Source organism: Tribolium castaneum, chromosome 3 (genome assembly GCF_031307605.1).
Source record: "Tribolium castaneum strain GA2 chromosome 3, icTriCast1.1, whole genome shotgun sequence".
Classification (NCBI taxonomy): domain Eukaryota; kingdom Metazoa; phylum Arthropoda; class Insecta; order Coleoptera; family Tenebrionidae; genus Tribolium; species Tribolium castaneum.
Window position 1 is genome coordinate 21,284,874 of NC_087396.1, and position 15,538 is coordinate 21,300,411.

The following is a 15,538-nucleotide window of genomic DNA, read 5'->3' on the forward strand; positions in this document are numbered from 1 at the left end:
ATTTGGTAATTTTCGGCCATATGCAGTTGCCATGGTTTTTTAGCGTCAAAATTGACGTTTTTGGGACTGCCAACGTGAGAATTTGACGTTTATTTGACAGTAGTGAATGTCCGAACCGGCTAATTAAGCAACACTAATTCGCGTAGGGCAAGGGGGCGCGGGGCGCATCCTTGTAGCACATGGTAGACTAGAGACCTCCGCAGAGCGGCTGTGCACGGCAGGGAAACTCGGCACGGCAACGCTCAATTCTATGTTTCCGTTGGAACAACGGCCGGCCGGGCTGTTGTTCCAACAGAACGGCTTTCATCTAGAGGCAACTGACTTTTTTGCGATGACAGATGTCATTAATGTGACATTAGTGACGTATCGTACACCACCAATGCAAACAGAAAATTGTCATAACTGAATGATCTATTATCTACGGTCGTGTTTTTTACGATAATTGATAATAAGGAGTTTTCGATGATTGGTAGTAGTGACAGGTTAATTAAGCTGACCTAAACAAATTTAATGCCATTCCAATTAGCGATAATGCAAATTTAATTTCTTAAAGAATGGAATTTGTGAAGCGGAATAAATGGCGAGATGGTCGGTCAACGGAGCGATGCAACAACGGTCGTCGAAACCTGAAACGGAATTAATTACCCGGTGTATAATGTGTTGCATAACTCGCAGTTGTGCTAATTATAATTTTTAATTCGTTTTAATTCGCAGCGAAATTAGTCGTTTCATCGACCCACACAGCCTTGTCGTAATTTAAATATCCAGTAGCGCAGGCATTATGTGTGCACGTGTAAAGCTCACGACAGGATGTAACACAACGTTACGATACCAAATTGAGCGACAAAGCTTTCGTGTGCCTCGTATATTCCGAAATGATCCCCGTTGTTGAACGCTGATTTATTTTATTGTCATCGATTTTATGCAACCAGCTAAACGCCAACGCGGGGATCCCCGAAAAGCGCATCAAACATTGTGGTTGCGTTAAAACCACTTTCATGTTTATAATGAATCCGATTATAGCACTGGCTGTAATAAGTGATTTGTTTGATTTCAAAGCCTAGTTAAATTTGGCATTTATTTTTAATGTTACGAAAGTTGGACAAAAACTGTGGTGAAAGTTTCCACATTTGTGGAAGGTTTTATTGCTTTAAACTCGTAATTAAGATGAAACTAATTATAATAAATAACGGTGATTTAGAACGAACAACCAACGTCATAAAATCGAAGAATAGCTTTTCGTTTCGTCGCATCACAAAGCGATAAAATCTCGACTAGCCATTAGTATTTTAATGCAGTAGTCGATCGAGTCTTGAACCAGTTTGTATCGAAAACAATTTAACATAATCATAAACCTCGTACCGGTAATAAAGATATCTCTAAACGCCGTACAAGGAAATGGTAATTACTTTGATTTGAGAGAAAACAAGTGGATAATTGCGCGCAACCTTCGCGCTAATCTCCCGTTTTTATAACACACTAACCGCTAAATAACGACGCCCCAAAGGCACCAAAAATTACTCAATTTCACGCTTTAATCACGTTTTAATTTCAAAAATACTCGAGCGACTTGCGACTCCTTAGCAAAAGGGTGGCGCTGAAAATGAGCAAGTTTTGCAGAAACACGCTCCAGCCGGGCCACTTGTTCAGCTCTGCTTTATCCAAAAGGTAGTTGTTTATGAGAATGTACGAGGCCCCGATTAGGGCGCCGAAAGCGATCATAAACCCGATGAAAAGGCAGGTCCGCGACATGAGAATGCCGCACTTCGTCGTGTAGTGCAGCTGGGGCTCCAGGATGAGGCTTGTGGGGATAATGTTGATGAGGACGAGGGCCATGCTGGAGAAAAGCGCGGGGAAAAACTCCTGGTAGCAGAGCAGGTTGTCGGACAGGAGCCCGATCAGCAGCCACCACGCGCTGAAGAAGGCGAGGCCAGCGAGGCAGGACAGGAGGGCGTTGAATTTCAAGGGGGACACCTCGCCAAGGCAGGGCACCACCAGGGTTTGGTACATTGTGCCCCAAATTGGGATTTTGTCACACTTGTCTCAAGTTTGAATTTTCGGAGCGACAGTGCTGCCACGCCACTAACTAGAACACCAAAAGATTGTCACTAAATATTTTAAATCCGTATTAAATGACTAAAGTCATGTTAAATGTGTCCCAAGACAGTTTTTGTTTGTTGTGTAATTAATTTTAGTGGAATTTCGAGTAATTACAAAGGCGGGATTCTAATCAAGTGTGTGTGGCATGGTGGCAGCCCTGAGTCTAAAGACGCTTGCTTTTTATGACAAAAAAGTTAACATGGTGTTTGTGTTTAGTTTTAAAAAGTGTTTAAAATCGGGAAAAGTCTAATGAATCAGTGTTTACATAGTGTCATCGTGGAGGTAAGCACCAATTTTGCCATTTTTACAACAAATATTGTGATGAAACTCGGACAGGAATACCAACAACGGTACTTAAATATTCAACATTAAAATAGATTATGGTCTCAAAAAGTTTATAGAAGCGGGGTCCACTTGTTCTATAATAAATTTCAGCATAAATGTGTAATAATTACACGTCAGAACGGCGTAGACGGGATTTAAATTGCGTGCGTGTGGCAACTCTGTGTCTAAGACACTTGATTCTTTTTTAAATAAAACGCAATCATTTTTTTGAAAAATTATATTGATATTAACAATAATTGCATCAAATCCATTGAATACAACTTGTATGCAAATCCATACAATAATCGCCTTAAAATACAACTTCTATATCAGTAGCAACAAAAACCAGCAACTCATTAATTAATAATGACTCGTTACATTAGTATAGAAAAACACAAAACGGTGAAAAAAAAGTAAAAATTATTAACCATATTGCATGATCATTACACTACACCTTTTTAAAAATACCGTATAATTTAACAATATTTATATTTATCGAAGATATTTATTTAAAAATTAAAACCCTATCTAAACCGCTGCAATCTGCTACATAAAGTCGTCGTAATCGTCATAGTCGTTAACATACGCTGACAAAGGCTGCAAAAAAAATTAACCCAAACACTTGTAAAACCACAACTTACATTTCCATCATCCAGTCGTAATTTAGCCTTGCCTTTGCCTTTGTTTTTCTTCGATTTCTCGCCTTTCTCGATTTTTTGTTTCTCTAGGTATAAATTATCTAACGTATTTTTAATTTTCTTAATATCTAATGAGGACACTGCAAGAACATTCATCATTAACGCTGTTTTAAATTAAAACGAGAGACGTACAAGTGGCACACAGATTTCGTAGTAAGTTTTCGGTGAACACCGGATACTCTGTGCTTTTAGCTAGAGGTTGGAGCTTCTTAGAGAGAGCGTCTGTAAAGTCCTGAAACTCTTCTTTAGTAGTTGGCAGCGTGAGTCCGTCTAAACCTGAAATGTTTGTGCTATTGGTGTCGCCCCCAAACGTCGTTTCTAGCGCTATTTTCAAGTCCGATTCCTTCTGCATCCTGAGCTTCTCCTCCGGGGAGATTTCCTCCTCCTGTTGCTCCCTCAGCCTCCGCTCCATTTCTTCCTTCCTCTTTCTCTGAATAAGGAGAAATTAGATTTGTCACAACTATTGCGATACCCACTTCTTTCTCTGCGATTTTGTCAGCGATTGACTGCTTCTTGGGCTTGGGTTTGGCCTCCTCGGCAGGCGCCGCTTCCACCTTCTCCTCCTCCTCATCCTCCCAGCTTTCCTGCAGGAAAATGGTAAATTTTTGGCAGGAATTCACTCATTTTACCTTGACGTTGTCGTCTTCGTCCTCGCCTTCCCATTTGTTGGACGCAACCACAGGTGTAACAGATGGAGGTTCGAAGTTATCGTCGTCTGAAACAGCCCCATGTCAAATTTTCGCTCAAGTAGTGAAAGAATTGACTAAATTTTTACCCCACGATTCCATATTGGCGAAAATACGGCCGAAATTAGCACAAAACGACCTCAACCTCGAAATTCACGTGTGCTGAATAACGTGCAACTGCACCAGAAACCGCCAGATGACACTGTCAAAGTGTCACCAAACCAAACACTATCTTTTCTCGAAGCTTCCACAAGTACACCGATTTGTAGATGTATCAAACAATACGTTTCGGCTTTTTATGTCTCTTGCAAGATGAAAAGTCAGCGAAATCAGGCGAAGTTGAACAATTCACGAGCGAAAATAGCCCTCGAACACCCATCTCACCCTTGACAGAAACCAACTACGCCTGCCAACCGGCACACAATTAAGGCACCAAATTACAACCAAAGTGCAAGTTTTACAGGCTATTTAACGCCAAAGATTTTAAATAATTTGAAATTATCCTTTTGGGACAGTCATAAAAAGTTTTAATTAGGACGATTGGCCATAAATTGCTTTTTCACCGCGTTTTTCATCATTGAACAATAGTTGGCGACACTTGCTGTCATTTGACTTGTCAATGTGCGTCGTTTTACGTTTTTTAAACTCGTTGGAAAATGTTAAAATAGTGCGTGAAAATGGTCGTGGGTAACACTAAGGTGGTCCAGGTGACCAACATAGCCCCCCAGGCCACCAAGGACCAGATGCAGACGCTGTTCGGCTACTTGGGTAAAATCGAAGACATTCGCCTGTACCCCACGATTCGAGACGTCTCCTGTCCTGTCCAGTCCCGGATTTGTTACGTTAAATTCGTGGATTCCAGCACGGTAGGTGTAGCCCAACACATGACAAACACTGTTTTCATCGACCGGGCCCTAATTGTCATCCCTGTGATCAACGGGGACATCCCCGACGAGTACTACGCTCTGGAGATGACCCGTAACGGGACCATTGTCCCCGGGTTTAACGTAAACGAGCCAAAGTTGCCCCCACATGTCTCCAATTCGTTCCAAGGCACAGGCGAGGAACGCGTTGTTGTCACAAATGACCCCCATTTGACTGACAATGGCTGCGCCCCCTATCCCCCTTTGCCGGCCAAATACGACTCGATCAAAGTCGAGGAGACTCGTCGAACGGTCCAAGTGGTCAATATTGACCCCGCCATACCCACAGATGAGATAATCCAGTATTTTTCACAAGCCGGTGAAGTGAAGTATTTGAGAGTGTGTGAGTGCCCCAACGACAACACCACGCACATTTTGATCGAATTCACGGAACAGCCAAGCGTCGTGAACGCCATGAAAATGAACGGTGAAGAGTTCAAAGGCAAGCCGCTGGAAATCATTCACGCCACTCAACCAATCATGAAGCCCCAAGCCAAAAGTAACGAAGCCGCTCAGAAGGAAATTGAAGAAGCAATGTCTCGCTTTAAAGAGGCTCAAAACATGATCAATGCCTCGATTGAGCCAGTTATCGGAATGCTAACTAAAGATAAAAGGAGCTCGCGACGTTCCCGCTCAAGATCTAGAGGGCGTAGACGCCGCTCACGCTCAAGGTCACTCTCGCGTGGTTCACGTTCACGTCGTCGCCGTTCAACGTCACGTTCACGCCGTTCACGATCACGTGACCGGCGTAAACGCTCGAAGTCTCGCTCTCGGAAACGTTCGGTTTCACGTACGAGGCGTTCAAGGTCGCGCGAACGCCGGTCAAGGTCGAAATCGAAGGGTCGCAGTAGGCCAAGGGCCAAATCTAAGACTCGGGATAGGTCGAAAGATAGGAAACGGGATAAGGATCGCAAGTCAAAGGAGAGGGATAGGAAGTCGAAGGAAAGGGATAAGAAAGAGAAAGATAAGAAGGAGAGTAGTATAGAGGGTGGGGAAAAGAAGGTGTCGAGATCGCGCAGTCGTAGTCATAGGAGGTCGAGGTCGCGGGAGAGGAGGAAGGAGAAGGAGAGGAGGAGGTCGAGGTCTAAAGGGAGGAGGAGGACACCGTCGCCGTCCCCAAAGGCCAAGAAGAGGAGTAGGTCAAAGAGTAGGGATAGGAGGAAGGAGAAGAAGAAGAAGGAGAGGTCGAGGTCTAAGGAGAAGGTGCCCAGGAATTACGATGAAGAGGAGAAGGGGTTCGATTCCGAACGAGACAAGGAGAAAGAGAGGGAGGTTGAGGGGAATGAAAAGGGGTCGGAAAAGTCGGATAATATGGATATTTCCAACTCACCGTAGATTTTTGACGTTGTATTTTTCATTTGTGTCGTAAATATATTATGTGGATAAAGTATTAAAATGTTTTTTTTTCCTCAACAATTTATTTGTTCAATTTTTCTTATATCTTAATTTATTTTTAAACTTCTTAGGATTAATCCCGTAGGCGGACAATCGGGCATCGGTAATTTCTACCTCTTGTTTCTTACTCTTTTTCACCCTCTTATTCGGGACAGCTTCACCACTTGATAATTTTCGTTTTTTGTTGCCATCTGACTTATCCTTTGTCGCACTTTTATTCGAAACAACAGTTTCACTATTTGATAGTTTTTGTTTGTTGTTACTGTCTGTTTCATTATTGTTTTGCACAATCTTCTTTTTCTTCTTCTTTTTCTTTTTAATATTCGTGCTGGCATCACCGTTTATTTTTGCCGCATCATTTGTTTTCGCACACCTGACTTTCTTCACCTTCTTTTTCTTCTTATTTTCAACTTCATTGTTTTCTTCTTTGTCATTTTCATTGGCAAATAAACTGGGCAAAATCTTTTTCTTCAATTCCAAGTTTTTTCCTTTTTTCTCAAACGCGATTTGGTCGTACTTTTCGACGTGATCTGGCCGAATCTGAATGGCTTTTTTGAGCGAACACCATTTATTTAATTCGCGATCACTCGCTGTTAAAATCTCCTCAATCGACAAACCAAAGCTATTAGGAACCACTTTTCTGTATTTGAATCGACAAGGAACGTCGCCAATAATATCCTCACAATCAAATTTATAATATTCGTCCAGATATTGCTCATAAGTTTTATCGTTCGGGTCAAATACGGGTTTTGGCTGACTTACAGCTTTGGCAAAGAGTGATTTGCGTTTCCGTTTTTTCCTACCTTTGCTGTTTTCGATTAATTCTTGCTTGGTTGCGGCTTTCGGATCATAATCGCAATCCATCTGTACAAAATTGTTAGAAAATAAAATTCCTAAATTTCAGACTCACATTAAAATCTTCATCTTCACAATGTGGCTCATATTCGGTTTCTTCTCCAGGTGGTTCATCATCACCTTTCCATTTCTCCCAATTTTCTTCACAGAATTATTAATAAAACAACCAAAAAATGATCGGCATTTACTTACCAATTTCTAATAATTCGTCAAGTTCGGGAAATTCCGGTTTTTGTTCACCTTCCGGTCCTTGATAAAACTCATCATTAAACAAATTTTGCATCCGCTTGTCATGCGCTTCAGGATCAAAATCGCCTTCCAAGTCTTCATCTTTAAATTCCATGTCATTGTTTCCGGTAATCTCTTTCAGTTTTTGTATCTTTTCCTCAATCTCCCTCCGTTTCAGCTCTTGAAGTTTCTTCATTTCTTGCATTTTTTGTTCTTTTTCCTTCTTCTTCCGTTCTTTAGTCTCTTGTCGTTTGACTTTTCTTTTATCGTCTGTTTTCCTCAAGGAATGTTCCATGGTTCTTGGGTACCGCTTAATCTAAAACAACCAAAACTGATCAAAAAATAATACAAAACCATTAACTTACAAATTCCTGGTCGGGTTCTTCAAACCTAAAGTTATATTTATGTTCAAATTCCTCCTGTTTTTCAATTGCTTCTTCATCTTCAGACAAGTCTTTATCAGAATCGTGGACAATTTCCTCATACGTTGGAATATAATCCTCATCTTCTTTACTCAAAAATCTACAAAACACAATTCAGGATTACTTCGCTCAATAATGAAGTTTACTTTTTTTGCAAAATGTAGTCCCTCAAAAACTTCTCGCCTTCATCCAAATCAGGCTTATTCCAGTAATTCTTCAACGGCTCCAACTCATTTGCAACTTCTTTATCATCAATTTCTTCCTTTTGCCCAGCCAACCACTCAAAATAATCAGCTTCCTCCTTCTTCTTCTCTTCTTCGGTTTTCTGTCTAACTTTAAGCACCCCGCCCCAATCTTCATCATCACTCTCACTAATACGATTCAAAGCCTTCTTAAAACTCTCCTTGAGCTTATTCTGTTCTTCGATATAAGTTGGCGAACGTGGCGGTCCTTCCCCTGATTCATCGTCACTTAATTCACCGTTTTTCTTCAAAATCAGCTCTCGCTCATAGTCGTTAACAAACAGGGGCTTGTCTTTTTTACTCTTCTTGCTTGTTTTCGGCTGATTTATGGGAGTTTCGTCAAAGAAACGCACGTTTTCGTCATAGATCCTCGGATCTTTATTTTTGAGGCATGACAAGGTTTTGAAAAATTGTTTCTCGACTTCGTCCGTCAGTTCGACGCCTTCTTCATCATCTGAGGACGAACTGGACGACTCCTCGTCCAGTAACTCCTCACCATATTTCGTTTTTACTGAAAGAAACGTGACATTTGGGGTTGGACAAGTCTGGGTGCTTACGCCTGTTTAATTCCTCTTTTTTTCGCCACTTGTCGTAGTTTTTGGCGTACTCGTTGTCTGTTTTTAATTCAGGGTCGGAATCCGAGTCGTTATCGAATATTTTGGACATTTTTTTTGGGCCAATTTGAGTGCCACCTAAAGTGTGGTTATATGTCACACGAGTTTGGCACTTTTGTACCAATGCGCTTCTGGTCTAATGCCTGCATTATCTTATACTTGTTCAAATTAATTCTAATTTAATTATATGTGCTCTTGTGACTTAAAATTAGCAATAGTATTTGTTGTGGAACAGTCCGGTGTGACTAAATTGATTATTTCGTGGCTTTGTAATGAATTTGGGGTTTGTGGTCGTTGGGTTGTTAGCGCTTAGGTTTCGTTGCGCATCTGTCACCGTTCAAAAATCCGAAATTGAGGTTAACTCAAAGAGTAGGGTGTAAGTTATAATTGGAATGGTGTGAGGTGCCGAATCCACCTCAGTCCGCACTCAGACTCTCTTCGGTGGCGTAACCAAGTGCAAGTGTGTCAAATCGTGATGGGTTCGTGGCCACAAGACGTGGGCATCCATGCCCTAGAACTCTACTTCCCCTCGCAGTACGTCGACCAAACGGAACTCGAAACCTTCGACGGGGCCTCCGCCGGCAAATACACCATCGGACTGGGCCAGCAGAAGATGGGCTTTTGCACAGACCGCGAAGACATCAACTCTCTCTGCCTCACGGTGGTGAAGCGCCTTTTGGAGAAGTACTCCGTTGATTACTCGGCCATAGGGCGCCTGGAGGTGGGCACCGAGACCATCATCGACAAGTCCAAGAGCGTCAAAACAGTGCTGATGCAACTGTTCGAGCCCCATGGAGTCACCGACATTGAAGGCATCGACACGACCAATGCCTGCTACGGGGGCACGGCAGCCCTCTTCAACGCCATTTCGTGGGTCGAGTCCTCGGCCTGGAACGGGCGCTACGCCCTGGTCGTCTGCGGCGATATCGCCGTCTATGCCAAAGGCTCTGCCAGGCCCACGGGGGGCGCCGGGGCCGTGGCCATGCTAGTGGGGCCCAACGCCCCCCTTGTCTTCGACAGAGGGGTGCGTGCGACGTACGTCAAGCACGCGTATGATTTTTACAAGCCAGACTTGACCTCCGAATATCCCACTGTCGATGGTAAATTATCGATTCAGTGCTACTTGAGTGCTTTGGATAATTGTTACCAACTCTATGGCAAGAATTATTCGAAAAAGAACAATTCTGCATTTGATTTGGGGTGTTTTGATGCCGTTTTGTTCCACTCGCCGTATTGTAAACTGGTCCAAAAGTCTCTAGCTAGGCTTGCTTTGAACGATTTTCTCACAAGTGCGCCCAATCAGCGCACAGTTAAATTCCCAGGTTTGGAAAATTTCAATTCGGTTAAATTATCCGAGAGTTATTTCGATCGTGACGTCGAGAAGGCTTTCCTCAACTTCACGAAAGACACTTTCGAGGCAAAAACCAAGCCTTCGTTGCTCATCGCAAGTCAAGTTGGTAACATGTACACACCGTCACTATACGGGGGGCTTGTCTCCCTTTTATTAAATAAAACTGTCTCGGAATTGGCCGGTTGCAAAATCGGGTTATTTTCCTACGGTTCGGGGCTTGCAGCCTCCCTGTTCTCAATCACAGTGACGAAAGACAGCAATGAAAATTCCCCCCTGGCTAAACTAGTCAAAAATGTGCAGCTAATCAAGCCACTGTTGGCGCAAAGACACAAAGTGGCACCCGAAAAATTCGAAGCTTATCTCGAACTAAGGGAGAAGAATTGTCACAAAGCCCCCTATGAGCCTGCAGGTGCAGTCGACAATTTTTTCCCTGGGACGTATTATTTGGCGAAAATTGACGAATTGCATCGGCGGTTCTACGAAAGGATTCCAGTTGCAGCCAATGGACACGTTTAGTATTTTAGAGTTAAGTAAACGAGCTCAAATAATCCAAGTGCCTCTAGATAGGATGTCCTGCAGGTTAGCGAATAGGGGGCCCGGTCAAGGCAATCACTTTTTAGATACAATATCGTGTAAGGAGTAATTTTTCTCTATTTGTTATTTATTCAAATATTTATTTATTACCGGTGGATAAGTGACAAGCTTTTGTTGATATTTATTTACGATCTATGGTATTGTTGGATTTTATTAAACTTGTAGACAAACTCTTGTGTTTTATTTTACCATTCATCACAACTAGAGCGGTTACAAAAACTCGGTCAGTGCTAATATCAGTTACGAATTGCTGTCGTGCTTGTACGATTCGTGACAGCAATACGGAACAAACAGTAAAGTCAAAGTTTATCGACCTCTCTTATTTCGACCAAAAGTAATAAAAAAATGCCATGTAATGCAAAAAAATATTTATTTGTTCGTTTTGCTACATTTTATTGTTTGGCCGAGATGGGCGTGGCTGTGAGGAGGACGACACCTGAAACAAATTGAATATTTTTATTATTCGAAACGAGTCAACGGTTTTCATTGAACTTGACCCAGAAAAGCGGAAGTAAAAGCTCGGAATGAGACAAGGTTGAGGTGAAATCGGGCTTGAAAATTAAAGAATTTATTCAAAATTATTTGAGACGCTGTTAATTTAACATTTCGACCGGTTTTTTCGTTAGAAAAGATTAGAAATTTTAGCCGAGAGTGTTATTAAATATCTGAGAAAGCGAAGCGGAAATTTTAATCCAATCTCGCTTAAACTAGATTCTATCTATCACTTTGCAATATCGTGAATCATCCCACATCGCGTTTTTCTGTTAAACTAATAGGAATTTATTCGGAGACTGAGGCGGTCTTCAAACTCAAATTTATTTATCCAAGGGTTTGAAAATAGCCAATGTTTACATAGTTGAGTGCATTTTTTCAATTTCTTGAAACCGTGTAACAGTTGTAATTTAAGCAAAGTAATTACACGTTTTGAATCAATTGCGTAAATTGTCCATTTGAATCACTTTTGCGAACAAACTCGTGTCGTTCGATAATAGCGAAAGTTAAAAAAATGAAAACAATCCGCGTATTCTTCGCACCGAGGCTGGCTTTCTAATCGTCGGTTTTACTTTCTATTTTAATATTTGAAGCGACTTTCTTCTAATACCACTCACCTGTGGGTTTCACCCTCACGAAAATTTTCTCGCTTTGGGTCACCTCTACGGACATGGGGTCAAAAACGTCCTGCAAAAATTTCAATTAGTTAACATTTGACCCCTATTATCAGATGAACTCTATTATTGTCACGGCTTATCAAGTTATCTATGCAAAAGACGACCCGAAAATACCTGAATTTTGTAATTTTCGGACTGATTTATGCCCAACTGGGCTAAAGTCACGTTCAATCTGTAGGGATAACCATCCACTCGGTTACTCAAAAAACCGATAGCGTACGAAAGCGCCCCTTTATCTCCTTTCGGCAAAATCGGTTTCGTCCAAATATCAATTTTGTTAATCTGGAAGCGCTCAGTTAAATTAAATTACAATAAAAACGACAAATACAGTGGTTATTAAACGCCCTTGGATCCCTAAAGCATCCTGATTGATTTTTATCACTTCCTGGTGTAACAAAACATCGCGAAATTTCGGCTCAATCGTCCTCAAATCGACCGACATAATCAAGGGTGCCGCCAAAATGGCCCACAAAGCCATTTGGGCCTTACTTTGCTCATAACTGAGCCCGAAATTGCCAATTATGAGCATATCAGGGTCGTTCCAGTGCCCCGGGCCCGAAAATTCGGCGATCCGGTCCTGATTCGTACTAAACCACTTCAAAATGCTGGTGACATTGGACCAAGTGTCGTCAATATCGTCCCAATTGCGCCATAAATTGCAAGTTTCCCGCAAAGCTGTGTAATTCGGCTTAAAAATAATAAATTGAATACATGTAGGCAACCAGCAATACATAATGTGTGTGCTTAGTTGCCTACTTTTACTCCTTTTGGCTCCTGGTAGGCCGGCCAGCTGCAGGAGTAGACGATGGGTCGTCCGGTTTGGTTCAAAAACTTGCCCATCTGGATGTACCCAGGTTCAAGGTCGTCCAAATCGGCGTAACAACCATCAAGTTTCAGGTAATCGACGCCCCATTCCGCGAAGGTCTGGGCGTCGGTTTCGAGGTGGCCGTGACTGCCTGGGTACCCAGCACAGGTCTTGGTCCCATAGTCGGAGTAAATTCCGAATTTGAGGCCCTTACTGTGCACCTGAACCCATTATTTTTTTATTAATTTGTTATTGGAGTTAAGAGAATTTTACATAGTCGGACAGGGCCTTAATCCCGCTCGGAAACCGGGTCGCGTTGGGCTGGAGCCGGCCCTGTGCGTCCCTATTTTTGGCCATCCAGCAGTCGTCGATGATGAGGTACTCGTAGCCGGCCGCCAGGTACCCCTCTGAGGCCATTTTGTCGGCCATCGTTTTGAACAATTTTTCGCTAAATTGGGGTAAATACCCGATTTTTGGGGTACTTACCTGATGCACTCGTCGGGGTAGGCGTCACAGTCGACCAGACACCGGAACCTCTGCCAGTGCATCCAGCCCATGGGCGGGGTGCGGGCCAGGCCGTTGTCTAGGGCTAAGGCCCTTGAGCAAAATACGACGATTAGAAGGAGACCAAACATGGCAATGTTTGGCACGATACTGATCGAAAAATCGCCACAAGGAGTTCAATAAACTAGAAAATGTGTGGGTTTGAAGATCGCGTATTTGAATTTTAAATGGAATTGTTTCAACTGATTTGAATTCATGTGGTGACAAATCGGGGCTTATCGGTTATTTCATGCGTCCGTAAATTGCCACTACAATTATTTCAACTATTTTATCGTCTGATGGGTGTTGGGAACATTCCGGTGTCGGGTTACACGTTGGAAAAATTAATGAAAAACAGTTTTTTAAACTTTTATTTATTATATCGATCAACAAGCCAAAGTTGTTCACTAACAAGTTGATAATTTGTTATTGTACTCTCTACGCTTCATTAGCAACCAAATGCCAGAGAACAGCTCCTGAAATGGAACATTTATTCGTCACTGAAAAAAAAATTAAGTACGTACCTGAGGGATTAACAAAAACTTCGAGCTTGTCCGTATTTTTTACTACAGTTGTTTCGTCAGAAACGAACGCATCCTGTTGACAACTACTTCAAAAAATTGCTAAAACCCAATTTTTTTTTACCGTAAGCACATATCCTGCCGTATTATTCAGCCCAAAATCCCTAAGGGTGAATTCAATTCTATAAGGATATCCGTCATCCCTATTACTGACAAATCCCACAGCGTATGAAAATTCACCACCAACATTTGGCGAAATTGGTTTCAGCCAAACATCAACATCATTTATCTAAAAATCATTGGTTTATTTTACTAAAAATTGGAAAAAATCACCGTTGTTTGCAAGTGTCCTTGGATGCCCAAAGGGTCTTGATTGATCTTAATCGCGTGTTTGTTGAGGAGAATTTCCTTAAATTCGGGCTTGATGGTCCTCAGGTCCACCGACATGATCAGAGGGGCCGCCCATATGGCCCATATGGTCATTTGGGCCTTGCTCTGGTCCAGACTTAGCCCAAAATTGCCGATAATCAACTAAAATTTGCTCAGTTTTGCCAAGACGAGTAGATAAACATTTTTTTATAGCAGGACTCAAAGTTTAAGAGAAAAACATTATTGTTTTTATCTACTCTGGCAATCAAAGTGCTATTTTATCTACTCGAAAGAGTTGATAAAGAAGTAGTTCAACATCTGGTGTAGAAAAAATTATTTTTTACCATATCTGGGTCGTTCCAATGCCCCGGCCCTGCAACCGCCACATACTTATCCTGATTTTTCTTATAATGGTTGACAATGTTGGTAACACTGACCCAGGAGTCCTCAATATCGTTATAGTTCCGCCAAAGGTTGCAAGCCTCAATTGCCACGCTGTAATTGGCCTGGAAAACAATCAATTTTTTGTCGAACTTCATAATTGAGTTAATCACTTTATCGCCACGATATAAGGGAAACTCGCATGAGAACACAATCTCGCGCCCTGTTTCATTCAAATATCGCGCCATTTCTAAATGCCCAGCCTCCATTGCTTCATCCGGAGTGACGTTACATCCGTCCATTTTCAAATAATCCACTCCCCATTCCGCAAAAGTCTTTGCATCAATTTCCAAATGATCCAGACTTCCCGGATATCCGGCACAAGTCTTAGTCCCGTAATCCTCATAAATCCCGAATTTGAGCCCTTTGGCATGGACATAGTCGGCCAAAGCCTTGATTCCCGAGGGAAATCGGTCAGGGTCGGCTTGGAGACGCCCTTCACTGTCCCTGTCCATAGCCAACCAACAATCATCCATAATAACGTATTCGTAGCCGGCGTCCAAATAACCATCAGAGGCCATTTTGTCGGCCATTGCTTTAAATAAATTCTCACTAAAAGTGTATTTTTTTTTTGGTGGAATTTTTTGTGTTGGTGTACCTAATACAGTCGAAGGGGAATTGGCGGCAGTCGGTTTCGCACCGAAAACGCTCCCAGTGCAGCCAACCCATGGGCGGGGTTAGGGCCAAACCGTTGTCAAGGGCGTGGGCGGAAAGGGTGCATAGGGAGAGGACGAAGAAGAGAAACATTTTGTCTGAAACCGGCGCATCCACCATTTTTAGTGATTTTTCGTTCGCCAGGTTTTTAATTTAATAAAGATGTTTGATATACAGTTTAATATAAAATGAAGTTTTCAGACGATTTTAAGACAGTCTGTTAAACTAAAAAACTTAAAAAAAATGTACCATAATGCGTAGAAAAGACACTATAAACCTGTGAGAATATATAAAATATTTTGAAAATTTTGATGCAAAAAGTATGCTTGACATTAACTTTTATAGTTTTTTTATTATATAATATTACATATCTTCTCAAGAACGCTCTGATAAATGCTTTTGTCAATGTAAATTAAATGTAAAGTAACAAAGTCATAGCTTTCTTGGGGATAATTTTTTTAGCACATACGGTAGATTTTACTTACAGTTTGAACACTTATTACCAAACTTTCGGAAAGTCACCTCAACTACACTTGAATTTTGTCAATTGTGACACAAATTTGAAGATTACTTCAGTTTATCAATAACAAAAAGATTTTTTGAT

The 15,538-nt window shown here is 41.8% G+C and overlaps 8 protein-coding genes across 9 annotated transcripts in view; 3 read left to right on the forward strand and 5 right to left on the reverse strand.

Moving 5' to 3' along the window:
- Positions 1-1,551: 1,551 nt before the first annotated feature.
- Positions 1,552-2,010, reverse strand: LOC662345 (transmembrane protein 50B). The gene has a single exon (XM_968446.1). The coding sequence runs from the start codon at positions 2,008-2,010 to the stop codon at positions 1,552-1,554; it is 459 nt and encodes a 152-aa protein (XP_973539.1).
- A 274-nt stretch (positions 2,011-2,284) lies between these two features.
- The window catches only part of Ptp36E (Protein tyrosine phosphatase 36E), a 61,766-nt gene continuing 48,512 nt past the window's right edge, over positions 2,285-15,538 (forward strand). The window contains exon 1 of the mRNA XM_064355423.1: positions 2,285-2,382. The gene's annotated coding sequence lies outside the window, so the exon portion shown is untranslated. The remainder of the gene's footprint in view (positions 2,383-15,538) is intronic.
- Positions 2,727-4,225, reverse strand: eIF3j (eukaryotic translation initiation factor 3 subunit j). Its single transcript, XM_961862.5, has 6 exons — positions 3,898-4,225; positions 3,752-3,837; positions 3,599-3,706; positions 3,255-3,552; positions 3,066-3,202; positions 2,727-3,021 (listed from the first exon to the last, which is right to left on the reverse strand). The coding sequence occupies exons 1-6, from the start codon at positions 3,908-3,910 to the stop codon at positions 2,971-2,973; spliced, it is 693 nt and encodes a 230-aa protein (XP_966955.1). The 5' UTR covers positions 3,911-4,225; the 3' UTR covers positions 2,727-2,970.
- Positions 4,380-6,127, forward strand: Srp54 (Splicing regulatory protein 54). The gene has a single exon (XM_968414.4). The coding sequence runs from the start codon at positions 4,486-4,488 to the stop codon at positions 6,064-6,066; it is 1,581 nt and encodes a 526-aa protein (XP_973507.1). The 5' UTR covers positions 4,380-4,485; the 3' UTR covers positions 6,067-6,127.
- On the reverse strand, positions 6,066-8,615 carry LOC662268 (uncharacterized protein). Its single transcript, XM_968379.5, has 6 exons — positions 8,431-8,615; positions 7,778-8,384; positions 7,575-7,731; positions 7,174-7,525; positions 7,037-7,122; positions 6,066-6,990 (listed from the first exon to the last, which is right to left on the reverse strand). Exons 1-6 carry the CDS (start codon positions 8,537-8,539, stop codon positions 6,157-6,159), a joined length of 2,145 nt encoding a protein of 714 aa, XP_973472.3. The 5' UTR covers positions 8,540-8,615; the 3' UTR covers positions 6,066-6,156.
- On the forward strand, positions 8,782-10,602 carry Hmgs (HMG Coenzyme A synthase). The gene has a single exon (XM_968344.5). The coding sequence runs from the start codon at positions 8,963-8,965 to the stop codon at positions 10,352-10,354; it is 1,392 nt and encodes a 463-aa protein (XP_973437.1). The 5' UTR covers positions 8,782-8,962; the 3' UTR covers positions 10,355-10,602.
- Positions 10,786-13,169, reverse strand: LOC662197 (alpha-N-acetylgalactosaminidase). Its single transcript, XM_968311.5, has 7 exons — positions 12,893-13,169; positions 12,680-12,854; positions 12,358-12,627; positions 11,930-12,289; positions 11,716-11,883; positions 11,542-11,611; positions 10,786-10,868 (listed from the first exon to the last, which is right to left on the reverse strand). Exons 1-7 carry the CDS (start codon positions 13,039-13,041, stop codon positions 10,825-10,827), a joined length of 1,236 nt encoding a protein of 411 aa, XP_973404.1. The 5' UTR covers positions 13,042-13,169; the 3' UTR covers positions 10,786-10,824.
- On the reverse strand, positions 13,306-15,537 carry LOC662163 (alpha-N-acetylgalactosaminidase). 2 transcript variants are annotated; one of them, XM_968280.4, is made up of 8 exons: positions 15,420-15,537; positions 14,879-15,032; positions 14,394-14,832; positions 14,184-14,345; positions 13,804-14,001; positions 13,595-13,759; positions 13,474-13,546; positions 13,306-13,425 (listed from the first exon to the last, which is right to left on the reverse strand). In XM_968280.4, the coding sequence occupies exons 2-8, from the start codon at positions 15,025-15,027 to the stop codon at positions 13,388-13,390; spliced, it is 1,224 nt and encodes a 407-aa protein (XP_973373.1). In that variant the 5' UTR covers positions 15,028-15,032; positions 15,420-15,537; the 3' UTR covers positions 13,306-13,387. The 2 variants fall into 2 exon arrangements, with proteins under 2 accessions (XP_973373.1, XP_008195432.1); XM_008197210.3 differs by having other exon boundaries at positions 14,184-14,832.

Coding starts and splice junctions, on each gene's coding strand:
- Hmgs (XM_968344.5), top strand. CDS start 8,963: ATGGGTTCGTGGCCACAAGACGTGGGCATCCATGCCCTAGAACTCTAC.
- Srp54 (XM_968414.4), top strand. CDS start 4,486: ATGGTCGTGGGTAACACTAAGGTGGTCCAGGTGACCAACATAGCCCCC.
- LOC662197 (XM_968311.5), bottom strand. CDS start 13,041: ATGTTTGGTCTCCTTCTAATCGTCGTATTTTGCTCAAGGGCCTTAGCC. Junction 12,628..12,679: donor TTAAGGCCCTGTCCGACTAT/GTAAAATTCTCT, acceptor TAATGGGTTCAG/GTGCACAGTAAGGGCCTCAA. Junction 10,869..11,541: donor CGTGAGGGTGAAACCCACAG/GTGAGTGGTATT, acceptor AATTTGTTTCAG/GTGTCGTCCTCCTCACAGCC.
- LOC662268 (XM_968379.5), bottom strand. CDS start 8,539: ATGTCCAAAATATTCGATAACGACTCGGATTCCGACCCTGAATTAAAA. Junction 8,385..8,430: donor AAAAGAGGAATTAAACAGGC/GTAAGCACCCAG, acceptor CGTTTCTTTCAG/TAAAAACGAAATATGGTGAG. Junction 7,123..7,173: donor TGACGAATTATTAGAAATTG/GTAAGTAAATGC, acceptor AATTCTGTGAAG/AAAATTGGGAGAAATGGAAA.
- LOC662345 (XM_968446.1), bottom strand. CDS start 2,010: ATGTACCAAACCCTGGTGGTGCCCTGCCTTGGCGAGGTGTCCCCCTTG.
- eIF3j (XM_961862.5), bottom strand. Junction 3,553..3,598: donor ACAAAATCGCAGAGAAAGAA/GTGGGTATCGCA, acceptor CTCCTTATTCAG/AGAAAGAGGAAGGAAGAAAT. Junction 3,022..3,065: donor TACGACTGGATGATGGAAAT/GTAAGTTGTGGT, acceptor TTTTTTTTGCAG/CCTTTGTCAGCGTATGTTAA.
- LOC662163 (XM_008197210.3), bottom strand. CDS start 15,027: ATGTTTCTCTTCTTCGTCCTCTCCCTATGCACCCTTTCCGCCCACGCC. Junction 14,833..14,878: donor TTCCCCTTCGACTGTATTAG/GTACACCAACAC, acceptor ATACACTTTTAG/TGAGAATTTATTTAAAGCAA. Junction 13,760..13,803: donor AAGGACACTTGCAAACAACG/GTGATTTTTTCC, acceptor AATGATTTTTAG/ATAAATGATGTTGATGTTTG.